The sequence below is a fragment of the Bactrocera neohumeralis genome, chromosome 5 (genome assembly GCF_024586455.1).
Source record: "Bactrocera neohumeralis isolate Rockhampton chromosome 5, APGP_CSIRO_Bneo_wtdbg2-racon-allhic-juicebox.fasta_v2, whole genome shotgun sequence".
In the NCBI taxonomy this organism is placed as follows: Eukaryota; Metazoa; Arthropoda; class Insecta; order Diptera; family Tephritidae; genus Bactrocera; species Bactrocera neohumeralis.
In genome coordinates this window covers 57180550-57197557 of record NC_065922.1, presented here as the reverse complement: position 1 = coordinate 57197557, position 17008 = coordinate 57180550, and the positions used below count along the sequence as shown (strand labels likewise).

Below are 17008 nucleotides of genomic sequence, written 5' to 3'. Positions count from 1 at the left end.
AATACCGTAAAGCGTGTGGCCGATAATCATAGATTCTATGATGCTTTGCAGTACCCATTAATTTTCAGTAAAGGAGAATCTGGATATCATTTTAATATTCCAGTCATTAATCCAACAACGGGACAACCAATTCTAAATAAAAAGTTTCCTGCTTGGACTTTTATGCGTATTACTTGATGCTTTGAGAGCATGACTTCAACCTTCTTCTGCATACAAGTCAACTTTTTCATCAATTCTTGATAGATATGTATATTAAAGTAGAGAGCGAACGTCTTCGTTACATTTCTCTAAACCAGAAAAAATTACGAGCTGAAAATTACATAAATTTACAAGATGCGATTAGTGCAGACAATAATATCAGACCTAACGACATTGGCAAAATGGTTATTTTGCCGTCCACTTTTGTGAACAGTCCCCGTTATCTCCATGAGTACACGCAAGACGCATTTTCTTATGTACGAACTTACGGAAGGCCTGATCTCTTCGTAACTTTTAAATGTAATCCTTCGTGGCAGGATATAACTCAAGAGCTTATGTCTGGGCAAAATGCCACTGATCGACATGACATAGTTGCCCGCATGATTCGATTAAAGGTCTAAAAGTTAATGAACGTTGTAACAAAAGGAAAAATATTTGGAGACGTCCAGTGCCATATGTACTCTATTGAATGGCAGAAACGAGTACACCTCGTTCTACTTCCTAATCAAATTGACAACACAATTTGCGCTGAAATTCCAGATCCAGAAGAAGATAAAAATCTGTATGACACGGTTATTAAAAATATGATACACTGTCTCTGTGGAGCTCGCAATCCAGCATCACCTTGCATGCAAAATGGCAAGTGTACAAAAAAGTATCTTCTAGAAATGATTAAAGAAACAGTTCACAGTGATAAGGGTTACCCGTTATACAGTCGTAGGGCGCCTGCTGATGGTGGTAAATAAGTTAACATTCGTACTCGCAGTGGGGAAATAAAGAGCTTTGATAATAGCTGGGTAGTGCCCTATTCCCCGATTTTGTGTAAATTACTCAACGCCCACATTAATGTTGAAGCTTCTAATTCTGTGTGTGCAATTAAATATATTTGCAAGTATATCAGTAAAGGAAGCGATCAGGCGATCTTCAATCTGCGTAATGAAGGTGCTGTACAGGCCCTCAATGAAATACAAACTTATCAAGCAGGAAGATATGTCAGTAGCAATGAAGCAGCATGGCGGCTTCTTGGCTTTCCATTACATGAAAGATATCACACTGTTACACATCTTGCAGTACACTTCGAAAACGGACAGCGTGTATTTTTTGATGAAAATACCTTTCAAGACAGGATTTTATCTCCTCCTAAGACCACGCTGACTGCCTTTTTTCACCTTTGTCAGAATGATAATTTTGCAAAGATATTATTGTAGTCTGAGGTTCCCCGTTATTATACATGGAACAGTTCAAAAAAAGAATGGCGTCGTCGTATTCATGGTACACCTGTTCAAAACCAACCTGGGGTTAAAGCATCGGATGCTCTTGGTCGTGTCTATACCGTACATGTTACGAATTTTGAAAAGCATTCAACATTCTGCGCATGTTGTTGCATCAAGTTAGAGGTGCAATTAGCTTTACAGAACTTAAAATTGTCAATGGTCAGGAATGTCAAACATACCGAGAAGCATGTGAAGCTCGGCGAATGTTAGAAAATGACAATCATTTTGACGAAACTATGGAGGAAGCTGTACAATGCCGATCGCCAGATAAAATCAGGGAACTTTACGCTACGCAGTCTTCCTAACCCTCAAACTCTTTGGAATAAGGACAAAGAATACATGGCTGAAGATATTTTACATAAACTGCAGCAAGTACACACAGATATTACTTTCAATGAACAGGTCTACAATAAAACGCTAATTATAATCAAAAACAAGAAAACCCGTTAACTTCGGCTGCACGGAAGCTAATATACCCTTCACAGATTATATTGGTGCCTTAGAAAATAATTTATACCAAATTTCGTAAATATATCTTGTCAAATGCAAAAGTTTTCCATACAAGCATTTGATTCCGATCATTCAGTTTGTATGGCAGCTATATGCTATAGTTAACCGATCTGACCAATTTCTTCGGAGATTACATTGTTGCCTTAGAAAATAATCTATACCAAATTTGGTGAAGATACATTGGCAAATGTGAATGTTTTCCATACAAGAACTTGATTCCGATCGTTCAGTTTATATGGCAGCTATATGTTATAGTGGTCCGATATCGGCCGTTCCGACAAATGCGCAGCTTCTTGAAGAGAAAATGACGTTTGCAAAATTTCAAAAGGATATCTTAAAAACTGAGCGACTAGTTCGTATATATACAGGCAGACGGACGGACAGACGGACAGACAGACAGACGGACATGGCTAAATCGACTTAGCTCAACATACTGATCATTTATATATATACTTTATAGGGTCTCCGACGCTTCCTTCTGGGTGTTACAAACTTGTTGACAAACTTAATATACCCTGTTCAGGGTATAACAAGGTTTTTACGATGGTTGGAAAAAAATTAGATGATTTTGGAATGTCGAGCCCTCGACGAGACAATATGGATGATTTTTATAATGAAATTGCACGAGAGCTAGATTATGATTTCATAGCACTGCAACATCAAGTGACAGAATTAGTCCCTCAATTACTTGCAGAGCAAAATCATGTTTTCCATTAAATTTTACGTAAAATAGACTCCGGAAGTGGTGGACTCTTTTATCTCGACGCACCAGGAGGAACTGGAAAAAAATTTTTGCTTTACTTATTATTAATGTCCGTCAGAAAAGACCCAAAAATAGCAGTTGCTGTAGCTTCGTCAGGTATTGCCGCGATGCTATTAAACGGCGGTCGTACGGCACATTCCGTTTTAAAATTACCATTGAATTTGGCACAGGAAAATTCGCCCATTTGCAATTTTAGTAAAAATAGTTCACGAGGTAGGATGCTGCGAGAATGCAAGCTTTTAGTGTGGGATGAAAGTTCAATGTCTCACAAGAAGGCTATAGAAGCTTTAAACCGGACTCTCCAGGACTTGCTAGATAGTAAAGATATAATGGGAGGCATGGTAGTTTTCTTGGCTGGTGATTTCCGTCAAACCCTCCCAGTGATTCAGAGGGGGACACCAGCAAATGAAATTCAAGCGTGCCTTAAATCATCAAGCTTATTGTCGACAGTTGAAAAACTCCACCTGAAAACAAATATGAGAGTGCATCTTCATAATGACGTGGATTCAGGACTTTACGCAGAAATGTTGTTGAAAATTGGTGATGTTTGTTTAGATGTTGACGCTGTAGGCTACATATTACTGTCAAGAGAATTTTGTTATTTAGTAGGAAGTGATGTGGATCTCATTACTAATGTTTTTCCGGAATTGCAACAAAATTTGTGTAGTGATCCGTGGTTGTGTGCAAGAGCAATATTAGCACCAAGAAATGAAATTGTTAATGGGATCAACACTGACATTTTAAACGTGGTTCAAGAAGAAATGAAGGAATATTTGTTAATGGATACAAGTACTTCATATCCTGGGGAGTTTTTAAATTCACTTGAACTATCGGGTGTACCGTCACATAAATTTCAATTGAAACTAAATGTACCAGTAATGCTTATGCGGAATCTAGGTGCTCCTCGGGTATGTAATGGAACAAAGCTTCAAATAAAAAAACTGAAACAGAACATACTTGGTGCTGCTATTTTAACAGGTGTCGGTAAGGGAAATAGTGTTATAATACCTCGAATACCAATTATTCCCACTGACCTTCCATTCCAATTTAAAAGGGTTCAGTTTCCCGTCAAGCTTAGCTTTGCTGTTACTCTAAATAAGGCATAAGGACAAACATTACAGGTAGCAGAAGTGCATTTAGAAAACCCATGCTTCCCTCATGGTCAACTTTATGTAGCCTGTTCACGTGTATCTAATGCCCGGAATTTACACTTATTTGCACCCGACGGGAAAACTTATAACATTGTCTACAAAAATATCCTAGATTAATAATACCTTGTATTTTATTTTTTCAAATTGTTAGAATTCAGAATTATTTATTTTTGTTACAGTGAAATATATTTTAACATTTGTTGTTGCATTTCAATACGCATATTTTAAGGTGTTGAAACTTCATTGTCTGTAGTAATTTTAAATTGTTGATCTCAGCCAAGCAATAAACTTTAGTTACCATATTGACTCATTTATATTATTATACCCTTACCCTATGACACGATCTCCTATGCTAAATCATTATATGTATATTAGTTACTTATGCTTCGAATGTTTTTTGTATAAATGTTGCGAGTGATTATCTTATTCCTCTTATATATGTATGTATATGAGTATGTATTCTCTCCAGTTAATAAGCGATTAGCTTGTCAACTCAATTATGATTGCGCAGACAGATTCCATTTACATCCGCCACGAAGCCGTCGGGGCAAAGAGCATTATCGTGCTCAGAAATTTCATTCTCTGCGTCATCAACTGCACTCACAGCAGCCAAAGTTTCGGTCACAACTTCAGCAACAACAGTTTTCGCGGTTGTGGTCGGTAAATCTGGCGTTTTATCGTCTGCCGTAGAGGTGAGTAGAGGGTTTGTTGTTGATGACTGTTCATGACGCGTCGGCTTTAGACCACCGCTGCCGTTACCTACACCAATCAAACGATCAACAAAACTGCCCAGACCGCGTATGACTCCTTCGCCAAACCGTTTGGCGGTCTCTTCCAGTCGCTTGGCTTCCTTTTCCAATTCGACAACCCAAGGCTTAGCCTTCTCCAGTGTATCCTGTACAGTCTGCAAAAATTGTGTGACCTGACTTTGGCCGTGGTGACTGCCATTAGTGGAATCGTTGCTGGAATCAGTTAAGTTTAGCACAGCGGCGTCCACCTCCGTGCCATCACCTGCTTTACGCTGCAGTTCGTTGACATTTCCGCCTTGTGTATTGTTTAATGATGATTCATCGATACAAATTACAGCGGCAGTTGTCAGTGCGACAACGCAACCGAATAGTGTAAGAGCGCGCAATACGGAAGTTTCAAGAAATCTCATTTCTTCTGGAACACGAAAACCACCACGTTAATATTGCAAAAGATGGTTGTGTTGATAACTACTGTATATATATATATTAGTATGAAGGTAGATGCGTTTAAGCGTTACCGTAGCGCGATACCCGTAGCGTTTGAAGTACAAATCTTTACTAAAACTTGTTTTGAAGCCAATGCAATTGGTTGCCCAAGTTTTCTTAAGATACGCGATCAACGTGTGTGCCTAGTTGAATTATGTATATATGTATATAATTAGTGCATAGGTAATGCGCCACACGACTTGCTCAGTGGGTTGCACGCTTTCTGTTCGCCGCAGACACTGCCTCTACTCTTTTGACAGAGTGACTTTTGTCGGGTGACAATTTATTTTGTTTATTTTTTATTTACCTTTGGTAAAAGCTGCACTACTTCTTTCGGTTCTTTCGTTTCTTGCGTTTCTTTCGTTTTCTAGCGCATTTCTTACAAGTCGTCACCTCTTCGTTTACACGTACAACTATGTTTCACTGGGAAGGGCATCGCTAGAGCACACCTTTGGCATTTGGTCTTATAATTGCTTCGAATCTGGCCTTTGTATATAAGTAAAGCTAATAAGGAAACCTGTTCGTCAAATAAGCGGTCGTTTTTTTTCATTAAAGTGTGTCTTGTTTATATATATTTGCTTAAGCCCTAAGTTGTTATGTGAGTTTTTGTTTTGTCTTTCTTCTTCTTAAGACTTTTTGTGCTTTCATTTTAATGTTCTTGACACATATTCGTTGCAGTTCTATTTCAGCTCTTACAATTTATGAAAATGTTGGGACAGCTACCAACCAGCTAACAGCGTGGAATAAGTATTCAATATTTTTATAATCTCGAAAAATGATAAGAAATTTCACCGATTCTTACTTTAACTTTAGTCGCATATTTTGTGGAAAAGAATTTCGAAATAAATTTGAATGAATATATCAGCACCTAAAATGCAAAGCAGCGTATCATAAAAAAAAAATCGAAAATCGCGGACAGATATGTATAATAACCAATATATAACCATTTTGTAACGAAAACTCAATTGTTGATTCAATATGGGTGTTTGATAACCACTATATAACTATTTTGTAACTAAAACTCAAATTTCGGTTCAATATAACTGGTTTCCTTCGCCTGTAATCTTATGAAAAGTGATGTTACGTTGTTTTGCATTTTAGGTGACGATATGTAAGTATATACATTTCAACTAAATCCAATAGTTCAAAATTGATATAAGAAAAATGGTTTGATGATTTATGTCAAATTTCATACATACCCGTATAAGCACTGAAAACGATGAACCCAGTGGAACGCAAAAATGAAATTTATCAAGACAGGTGAAATTCCAATGATATGAAAAGAAAGTTATGGGACATATCGTCCAGGATATTTGGAAATGCAAAAGCTTTGAAGCAAGTGTTGCCCGACGCATTCTCACTGTCACATATCAAAAACGATAGCAAAATTGCATGTACTGGAATTAAAAATATATTAAATAATTTTATAATTTCCTTATTTTTTTATTTTTTTGATCTGGACACCAAGAACTTTGATATGTCAGCTTGTGATCTGTGGCATGCTCGAAGTATAACGCTTATGAAGATATAATCACTTAGGCTGAGTCCAATTCCTTATGAAATACCTCATACAAAGAATTATATGTGCATCATGTATTTTCTGTATTAAAAAAGTACAAAAGCTGATATCGAAATTTTGGATACGTAGTTTTATTTGCAGATAAAGTTTACGAAATAAAAACATGAAGTGGTAGGTAACAAATTTCAAATATATGAAATAAGGAACCTAAATGAAAAATAATCTTCTTACTAAATGTTTATAAGTGCATATTTGATATTTCTTTTTTTTATTATTATTAATGATTATGTATATAGGGTATCAATAGACAATATTGCTACCATAATTCAGTATTATGGAATTAAGTAGGGATGGCATGAAATCCACTAAGGACTTAAGGTGGGCTAGATCAATATTAGCCAATTCTTGGCCTTTTGCCTTTTTAAGCTTCCTTGCTGTCTCAAACTGTTTACCGTTCTTAAACACTTTGGCAGAGAGGATACCCCAGAGGTTCTTAATCAGATACAGGTCCGGACCTATGGCGGACCAGTCCAATACTGATATTTTTCGCACTATACAGAAGCATCTGGTGACCTGACCAGCATGTATTGATGCATTGTCCTGCTGAAAAGTTCACTCGTCGCCATACAAATTGCCATCAAACTCTATTAACTTACTTCCCAAGAGACCCACATACAAACAGTTGAGCATTCATTCATTTGGGTAGAGATATAGCATATAGGTTTCCCCTATAGCAAAACGCAGCTCATACCATCACATTGCTGCCGCCAACCCTCGCTTTAAAGACGATCGCCGATCCTAGCGCATATATCTCTAATATCTTTTGAACCACAGGACCACCTAGATTGAATTTCTTCTCTTTTTCTTCGCACCAAATACAGTACTTATTTGAAAACTCAATCCGAGCCTTCAGTGTCATTGCGAAAGCTTGGGTTTAGGCACCATGGAGGTATACTACAGTAACGGATTTTATCGATTATTTGCACTATTCGACTGTTGGTTATTTGGAGAGCTTTAATTTGTCCGCTACTTATTAAAACAACCACAGCAAGTCGTTGTATTTGCTGTTTGCATCGCAAATCGATGTTGGTATTTCGCCGACTTATATTTACCCGAATTTTTTAGGTAATCCGTTCCGGTTCCGGTGCCGGTTTACTCGTACCGCTATCATGCATTCCTTCTTCATGGTCTGTCAAACTTGTTCCATGAGGCATAGGCTATGTTCGTAAATGCATCATGACTTGCAGCATAAGCAACAGTAGCAACACTGCAATTTTGACGTTTGATACTCCTTATACAATTTTTGACAATTTGCAGATACATTTGCTTGCATTTTTGAACGCGTATAATACTAAAATGGAAATTTTGCTGAATCTAACACTAGACGAAATTTGTGAGCAAAGAAATGACAGATTTTCTTTAAATTTAAAAAAAAGAAGGGTATTGAAGCTAAAAAGAAAAATTTTTAGGTACAAATGTTTGCCTTTTAAAAGACAAAGTATTTATAGAACAAACTTTCGGGATTTTTAAGAAACAGTTTAAAATTTTAAATTATATTGAAGCTTCGAGCAGTAAAGCCATATCTAATGTAATACTCGCTTGCGCTATCTTACACAATTTTATCATAAATAAGGGAGGTTATTCTGAACATATTAACGATACAATAACACATGACGATATGGAAACCAACAATGAAATCGAAGGAATCCAAGATGCCCCCATTCGCCGTGTTGATTCAGATGATATCAATGGAATCGATAGAAGAAACTATTTTACCACTCTGTTTTCATCATAAAAAATTTACTTTACCTCACCTTCCTTTATTTGAATAATTTTTTTATTACTTTTTCTGATGAACTTCATTTTAATTTTTATTGTTTTCATTTACACTTTTAACTTCGGTCACAACTTTCTTCCACAATACATTTTTTTCATTCTACCCGATTTAAAGTCGTCCTCCATATTCAACCGTACTCTCAGCAATAACTGTGTCTCCGCATTACTGAGATTTTCACTAAAAATTTAAAAATAATAATTTATACAATTATTATTAACATAATTTAACTAAATTTCTATACAAAAATTAAATTAAAACAGTTTTGCACTTACTTTTCGTCAGACATCGTAGTTAAATGCAGTAAACAATTTTTTGATAGAAATTATGAGTGACAGCTGATAGAAGTGTTGTCTTTTTGAACGCTTGATTATTGCAGTGCTGCAATATTGGCATTTCTGAACGTTCTGTTTGTTATGCAATCGTCATGATGCGCGCCATGATGCATTTACGAACATAGCCATATTTTGAAAGCAACGATGCAATGAATGAAATTTTGGTCAAATCACAACAACAACATATCACCAAATAATTGCTCGATTTCAGAAGCGGTTTAAGTTTTTATATATGGCGAAGAAACAACAAAACTAATTATGCACATACAATTCTTTATATGAGGTAGTATCGAAAAGTTGGATACAACTTTGTAGCTCATCCGTTATTTGCGCTTAACACTTCATTGCTGGCAGAATAACTGAAACCTTACATGTGAAATATAGATGTACACATTTGAAGAACTGAAGGATAACAACTTTTGAGCTTGATAATTTTGTAAGAAACCCTGAATAGGGGATATTAAGTTACCATGATATTTGTAACATCCAAAATGTAAAGTCGGACACTCTATAAAGTATATATTGAAATGATCGGCGTGATTATATTAAAACTGAATGATCGGAAACAAGTAAAGAAAGCTTTTTCATTTGACGAGATATCTTCAACAAATTTGGAATGGACTAATAACTAAGGCAATGCTATAATCTCCGAAGAAATTATTTAGATCGGATTACAATAGTAGATTTCTGCAAGCATAAGTTAACGTTTTTTTGTTTTTTTTTTTTTTATTATTACTTACTTACCACATTTAGTTCTTTAAAATAATTTTGCCGTTTTAATGCTCTCTGATTTTTTTTTCTTTATTTGGTTTGAGTATGTTATACACGTTGTTTACGCTGATAACATTGCCTGTTCTCAGTATACCAAAATGAAATACATACTAAACATACAGATCTTACACTAGACATATGTATATACAAACATATATTTTTAAGCAATATTAACTTCACTAACAATAATCTAACATCTGATACTAAAAATCTCCAGCATTATAGGCAAATGTTGGCAAATATTTCTGTGACTCAGAATACTTATTAAACATATGTATTTGTTGCAGTTTTATGGAACTTCTTTAAACTACATATATTTTAAACTACAAACATGTATTTTGGTAATGCTCTAAATTTTATAATTCTTTGGGATTAATCATCACTGCCTTAGAGTCAATAATATGCTTATGTTCTCACTTCTCACTTTCTCAATTTACTGCAGTTGCCCAAAGCGTCCAAAATATGCCCATGGCCGCATTGTTGCTCAGCTTTGAGTATATCCGGATTAATCAGTTCCACATTAAGTAGCTTATGGGCTGTAAGTTCCTCCGAAGAATCCTTTGAGAATTTATCCTTAATATCGCCAAGTTTATCTTTTATATCTGAACCCAGATCCTTGGCCTTCTCGCCAAACTTTTTGGCGCCCTCCTTTAGCTCGGTACCAATTTTCTTTGCCTGCTCAGAAACCTTTTCGGCGCCCTTTTTAATTTGGCAACCGACATTTTTGAAGAAATCGCGCACCTGATGCTCAGAGCTTTCCTCAGCGCTGCTCACTTTCGGTCCAATAATCGGTAAATCCGATAGCGAGGGTATGATTTTCTCATTGCAATCGAGTAAATCGCCCTGTACCGAGGTAGCGCAGAGGCATAACAATGCTGCTGCAAACACGTAAATTAGATTTCTCATTTCAGTTTTGTTTAATGTTTTGTTCTTTCAATTTTCAATTATGCACACTTTCACTATCTTTCGATTCTTTCGTGTTTTGCCCAACAATAGAAGGCGTTGCGCTCGCTTTTACGATCCACCAGCGGGTACGCAATAACTGTGACTGATTCTGCCTTCAGGCGACTACTACGGTTTTTATTTAATTGACAATTTTCGAAAGAATTTATTTAATCAAACAATTACGCGAAAACAGCGCTGCGTCATGAGTAGATCGTATGAATGTAGCTGCTTACACACACACATCTACTTACATATTTACGAACGCTTAAGTAGACACCCGTTTTTGCGGTAATTTTATATCTCTCGTCTCAGTTTATGTGCTCTTATGCTGATTATTGTTTGATTTATGTGTGTATTTCGCATGAACGCTATCAAGAAAAACAAGTAATGAGGGTATCCACAAACGGTAGAAGACGAAGGCGCGTATGTGTGTATAGATATGTATGTATGCCCTTATTTGAGATATTTATACTCCTTGTTTAGAACACAGAGCTTGACATTTGCGGAATGCGATTTGTTGCTGCTAATCAATTGGGCGCAAGTTCAGCCGTAATAGTTAATGAATGCTGTAACTTGTTTTATATTAAGTAATGGAGCTTAAACCTAGCCATTTGCACATATTTATATATGTATGTATGTATGTGGGTATGTAATTTCGTATTAAGGCTTTCATCAATTAAATTGGAGTGAGTAATGTTATTATGCGGAACATCTTATTAATAAACGTTCTGATAGTTTTGTAGATATATATGTACATATGTATGTATGTACATACAAGCATACATATATATGATAATCGTATGTATATGACATATGTACATATATGTGTACAAGTAAATATATGAGGATGGGTTGTTGATATAATGGTACTTTCGTTAGGTCTGCCTTGAATTGGAATAGCTGAAGATGTTGATGTTATAGTATACTAATAAGGGCATTATAATTTTCTTTGACTCTACAGCAAACGTGTAAAACTTCCATTCAGCGAATTTTGTCTTCAAAATACACCAACTCGACGAAACATATGTACATAAATGCACGCTCTATAATAGCATCTACGAGGATCTATTGAAAGCCCCTTTATTAATGAAACAACTAACTTGGGAAATGTTAGTTTGAGTGCACATTCCATACATACTAACACAGGCAATTAAAATAACAATAATATTTATGTATGTTTTTTTTATACTCTCGCAATGTGTCGAATAGAGCGTAGTAATGACTTATGTTAACGGTTGTTTCGTACACTTTAAAATAGCAAGCATATCAAATGAATTCGAATGAATTTGGAAGAACTTGGCGAATATTTCCCCTTGGCCATAAAAATACACTTTATGTACTTAAGAATAAATATGAAAATCAACACTTTTCCGGTTGAATATCTATTGCATATAAGTTTCCTCAAGAAAATGGAGTAATTCTTAATATATTATAGCATTCGACGAATAATGGATGAACTTGGTATAAAGCTTCTACTAAATACCACCGGAGACACACATACATATGTATGTATATGGACCGATTAATCATTTTAATAGAAATGATTAATCTTAAAAAAAATCGATGAGAATTTTTTGAATTAGATTGTTTGAACATTTTGGCTTAACAATAAAACTGACTGATAAAAGTCAATATACTTTCTTAGAGCCCGTACTCGCTATACATTGTGACAAAAAAGTACCCGGAAATTATAAATAAGAGGCAAAATATTTAATTATTCATCACTATTCAATATGCCGCCTTCAAAGTAATCCCCACCTGATGTAATTCAATGCGTTTTTACGACGGATATTCTCATGCAAACGCCTCAATACGACCAATAATTTCTTAAAGACCGTCTGTCTGAATATCAAACAAAATCAATTTGAGAGGTTTTTGCGTGGTTTTTTGGTTTCGGCTGGTTTTTTCCTTTCATTGCGGTGATTGTTGATTTGCATTTCAAACTCATTAACCCATGTTCCCTACGAAGTTACAATGCTCTCCATGAATGTGGGATCGGAATTCGCACGCTCAAGTATGTCCAAAGATACCTGTTAACGGTACTATTCGAAAAAAAATTAGCTTTATCGGGAAGAGTTGAACAAGAACCCGTTTAATATCCAAAATATTCACCAAAATCATTCGAACGAACTCGTGAGAGATGTCGAGCTCTCTTGTCACCATTCTAACACTTGCCTGACGATTTTCAAGCACCACATACTTCACTTGTTTAATATTTTCATCAGTTGAAGAGATCGAAGCAGTGGCGCAGCTACAACTTCGGGCGCCAGGGGCCAAGGATGTTCTGCCGCCCCCCTTTATCTACCTACCTACAAGCTTCATGAGGTGGTTCGAACAAAAGTGAATTTTTACAAAATATCTTCGCTATTCAGTATATAAAATTTGGGAACTAGAATTTTTTTTTGGAATTCTCACAATACGGTTTTTGAGGAAATTGATAGTAAATTTACAAGACATTTTATTAAAAACCATAGAAAAATCGCATTTTCGCCCTATATCTTGTACACTTTTGAAACAATTTGCAGAAATTTTTGCCTATTTTGCCTACTATTTTTAAGAAAGATATAAGTCAAATTCAGAGACTGAAGAGTATTCGATTACATTGTGAGTGTACAACTCTTTATCTTTAAAATTTGTTGAAGTATTTTTCTGGGGCGACGGCCCCCTTCGCACCTCCTAGCTACGCCACTGTTTCGAAGGTCGTCCAGAATGAATCAAATCTTCAACGATCTCTCGACCATCCTTGAAAGCTTTTTACCTCTTGTAGGCTTATGTTTTTGATAAAACTGAATCACCGTAAGCTTTTTCCAGTATTCACAACGCTTCCGCACACGAAATTTGGTTAGAAATACAAAATCGCAACTCTCTACTGAGGTGTACCGACTTAAGCAGCGGCTGTAAAAAAACTGGTAGACAGATCGCGCTCAGACTTGACATAGTAATTAAGAACATCCTGCCAACTTAGCAAAATAAATTTTTTTGAAATATCATTTACCCGGGAAATTTAATTACAATTTCTGGGTGCTTTTCAGTTACAATGTGTAACATATCAATTTTAATACCAAATATATCAGTCGTAACTGATTTCTGTTAATATGAATGTCGGTCAGTAAGTAAATATTTTAACAAAATTTGATATGGTAAATTTTCTTCTTTTTCAAAATAGGTTTTCGTTTTGACAAATTAGTCTTCAGTCTCCTTGTCGAAGTCTATAGTAACATATGCACGTATGTACATCTGTATATTGGACACCTTAGTTTACCTTACATACTCTTGAACACACAGAAGTAATTATTTGCTTACTATATATGTATATAGGAATTTTTAATACCAACAAAGGTTGAGCGAACAATATACATATATAATGAGGCAAGACTCCCATTGCAAGTGAGAGATGGAAACGGAGACGGATATAGTATGCAGTTGCAAGAACTCGGTGAATAGTACAATTCGTTTTTGTGTTGGATGAGTAAATTGCTGAGGTAATAAACGAATTATTAGTGATTGACATCGAGTTGGTTAAAGGGTTACATGGATCCACGGGTTTCAAAAAATCGAGTTTTTTATTGCCTTATTAAATTCTACAACACCCCTAGAATTTGTCCTACATTTCCTATCCTGGTAATAGTTTCGGAGATGAAGCCTTAAGAACTTGTACGCTCGAGGCTAAGTGTGCTGTCTTTCAATGCGTTTTTCTCGAAACTGTGTTTTTGAAGTCGGTTGGCAAGATTATTTTTCTCCAAAAATTTCACAATTTCTTTGTTAATAGTGTATGTTTGTAACAATAAAAAAAAAAAAATATTTCGAAATCGAAAATCGAATAAAATATTTAATTTTTTTAATGAGAAAAAAATTGTTGATACATGCTGTTTTTTGCCTGAGGAAACCCGGGTTACAATTGTACAATCAAAGAAAAATCTTTACTTTTATGTAACAGTCCGGCGTTCAAAGAAGAAATATTTGGTATTACATGATTTAATTTATTGAGAAAATTGAGAAAAATATAAAAGAGCATATAAACCTTTCATATACATTTTGTTTTCATTTTAGTCAGCATAGAATATATGGAGAAATAATTTATACCTTTCCTACAGGGATGCTTCGGCACAGTGCAGGCTAAAATTAGGCAACCATTCGCATTATTCTACAACAGTAAATGAAACATAGTCTACTTTTAGGATGAATTTTTGCAAATTTTATCTGTACATCAATGCTGATTTTAACTAAAATATACGAGTATAATGCAATCAAAGAAAACGAATGGTAATAAATTTTCATTTGTAAATCGATGGAGCTTTCGAATATTCGAGCCTAGGTAACTATTTTTGCTAAGAAAGCGATGATGCCACCATCAAAACAATTCACTATCGTGTATTATTAAAACATTATATAAAGTTAATGTTATATAAATAGTTTACGTAAGGGCAAGAAATTAACTTTATTATAAAAATGAGTCAGGGTCGTAAGTCAGCAATCGCGCAGCGAATATAATCTTCCAGGCGTTAACCGTTTCGGGCTTTGTTTGTTAACGTACTTATTTAACCAAAAGTGAACTCCATTGCTGAACCAATTTTTCTTTTGAAAATCTGTATATTGGACGTTTTGCTAGCATTGTTCCGGAATGAGCCAGTTCATTATATTATAAAATGGAGAACCGAACTGAATTATAAATCAAGTAACATCTGTCAAAAAGACCATTTCTTTTGAATGTTTGCGCTAAGTTAATGGTAATCAAAAATACATAACAACAACTTGTTATAATTCTGTAAACAATATGCTGAACAACTATTTCTGACATTTAAGGATTAATGGAGGAAAGCAGTATATGACTATAAAATTTTGAAAGCACCATAATTTTTGAGTTTTAGATAAGAAAAATCCATATATTATTACGACTATCTCTAACACATCATTTTTGAACTACTAGATGTTCATACATTTCTTAACCGTTGCCCTACTGATTTCGGTTTTTGTTTAGCAAAATGAATATACTCCTAGGAGCAAAAATAGTAAGACTTTTTTAATAATTGCAAAATTCTGAATTTATTCTTCAAAATCTATGTCGTCCCCTCAAAGAAAACCTCTTGGTCGCAATACATTTATGCCGACCTTTTTTCTAATTCTCGAAACAGTCGCTAAAGTCAATTTCCGGAATGGCCTTCAATGCGCCAATCGTATTTTCACTATTCTTAGTCCCAAATGATCTTTCAAAATCGTTTTTACTGATCCTTCCGATATTCCAATGATGACAGTAAGATCTCTGACCGTTAATCGTCGATTCTCAAGCACCAATTCCTCTGTATTATTGACGTGTTGATCATCAGTTGATGTTGATGGCGGTCCTGGACGTGATTCGTCGTCAATGAGATCTCGACCCTCTTTAAATAATTTGTACCAATCAAAAGCACTTGCTCGTGACCAACAATTATCACCGAAGACATTTTCCAACATTCTGAACGTTTCGGCACCAGCAATTTGATTCTGCATTCAAACATTAATGGAACTTCTTTTTTGATTAATTGCCAATAAACTTTAAATACTTTAGAAAGACAAAGGTATATTAAAGAGCAATGATTATTTTGATGTGACATTTGGCACAGATATTGCCACTGATACTGAAAATTTATTTGACGAATCGATTTTCGCGCGAAATTTAAATTAATAAGTTTTTCTATTTTTTGTCAACAATAGTAAATGAATCAGTAATACCTTTTAAAATAATAGGTAACTTAGATTAAGAGTGGGTCATAATATAAATTGGTGCAAATAGTTGGAGAATTGGTCCACAAATTGCCGCAGCTAGCAAATGTTTAAATAGAACAAATAAAGTACATAAACGTAAGGCTCTCGAGCTTCGCAATTTAACTTTTTCAATTCGAGTCGGATATCGTAAATTTCTATCGTATAAGTCAAAATGTATGAATGATTTTTGCTAAAACACCTCTATATGTATAAGAAATCGTAGAAGTGAACATATGTATGTATGTATCCCACGTAAATTTATGTTATATAAATACAAATTTATTGTTTTAGATATAGAGATAAATCAATTCCAATTTGTGGAAAAGCATCAAAATATCAATTTTAACTGAAAAGCAAATTCAAATAAATTATGTTTCGAATAATTGTTTTTATGAGTTAACTCAAAAACAAAGCAGAAACTATAATATGTACAAATAAACATTTATTTGTATTAAATGCCGCCCACCACAAAAATTCGCCGCTCGCAGAAACATGCGCCAGCAAAAAGGCGTTGTGACTTTCTGAAATCTGAATGAGTGAAAGCGGTTTTGCAGAAATCGAGAACTTGTTTTCGAAATTTGAGCGTGACGGTGCGTTAAGTTTTGCGTCCGAGTGTGTATTTACTAATTTAATATTTTGTGTTTGACTTTGTTTTTGCAAATGGAAAATTGGCAGGAAAATCGCTCACGTTAGCCGTATTCGCAGACGCTCGTGGCAGTGTGAAATTCTCC

The 17008-nt window shown here is 35.0% G+C and overlaps 2 protein-coding genes across 2 annotated transcripts; both read right to left on the bottom strand.

Annotated features, from left to right (window-relative positions):
- Positions 1 to 4079: 4079 nt before the first annotated feature.
- Positions 4080 to 5357, bottom strand: LOC126758799 (uncharacterized). The gene has a single exon (XM_050473182.1). The coding sequence runs from the start codon at positions 5053 to 5055 to the stop codon at positions 4390 to 4392; it is 666 nt and encodes a 221-aa protein (XP_050329139.1). The 5' UTR covers positions 5056 to 5357; the 3' UTR covers positions 4080 to 4389.
- A 3956-nt stretch (positions 5358 to 9313) lies between these two features.
- Positions 9314 to 10656, bottom strand: LOC126758804 (uncharacterized). The gene has a single exon (XM_050473189.1). It carries the CDS (start codon positions 10494 to 10496, stop codon positions 10011 to 10013), a length of 486 nt encoding a protein of 161 aa, XP_050329146.1. The 5' UTR covers positions 10497 to 10656; the 3' UTR covers positions 9314 to 10010.
- Positions 10657 to 17008: the final 6352 nt, after the last annotated feature.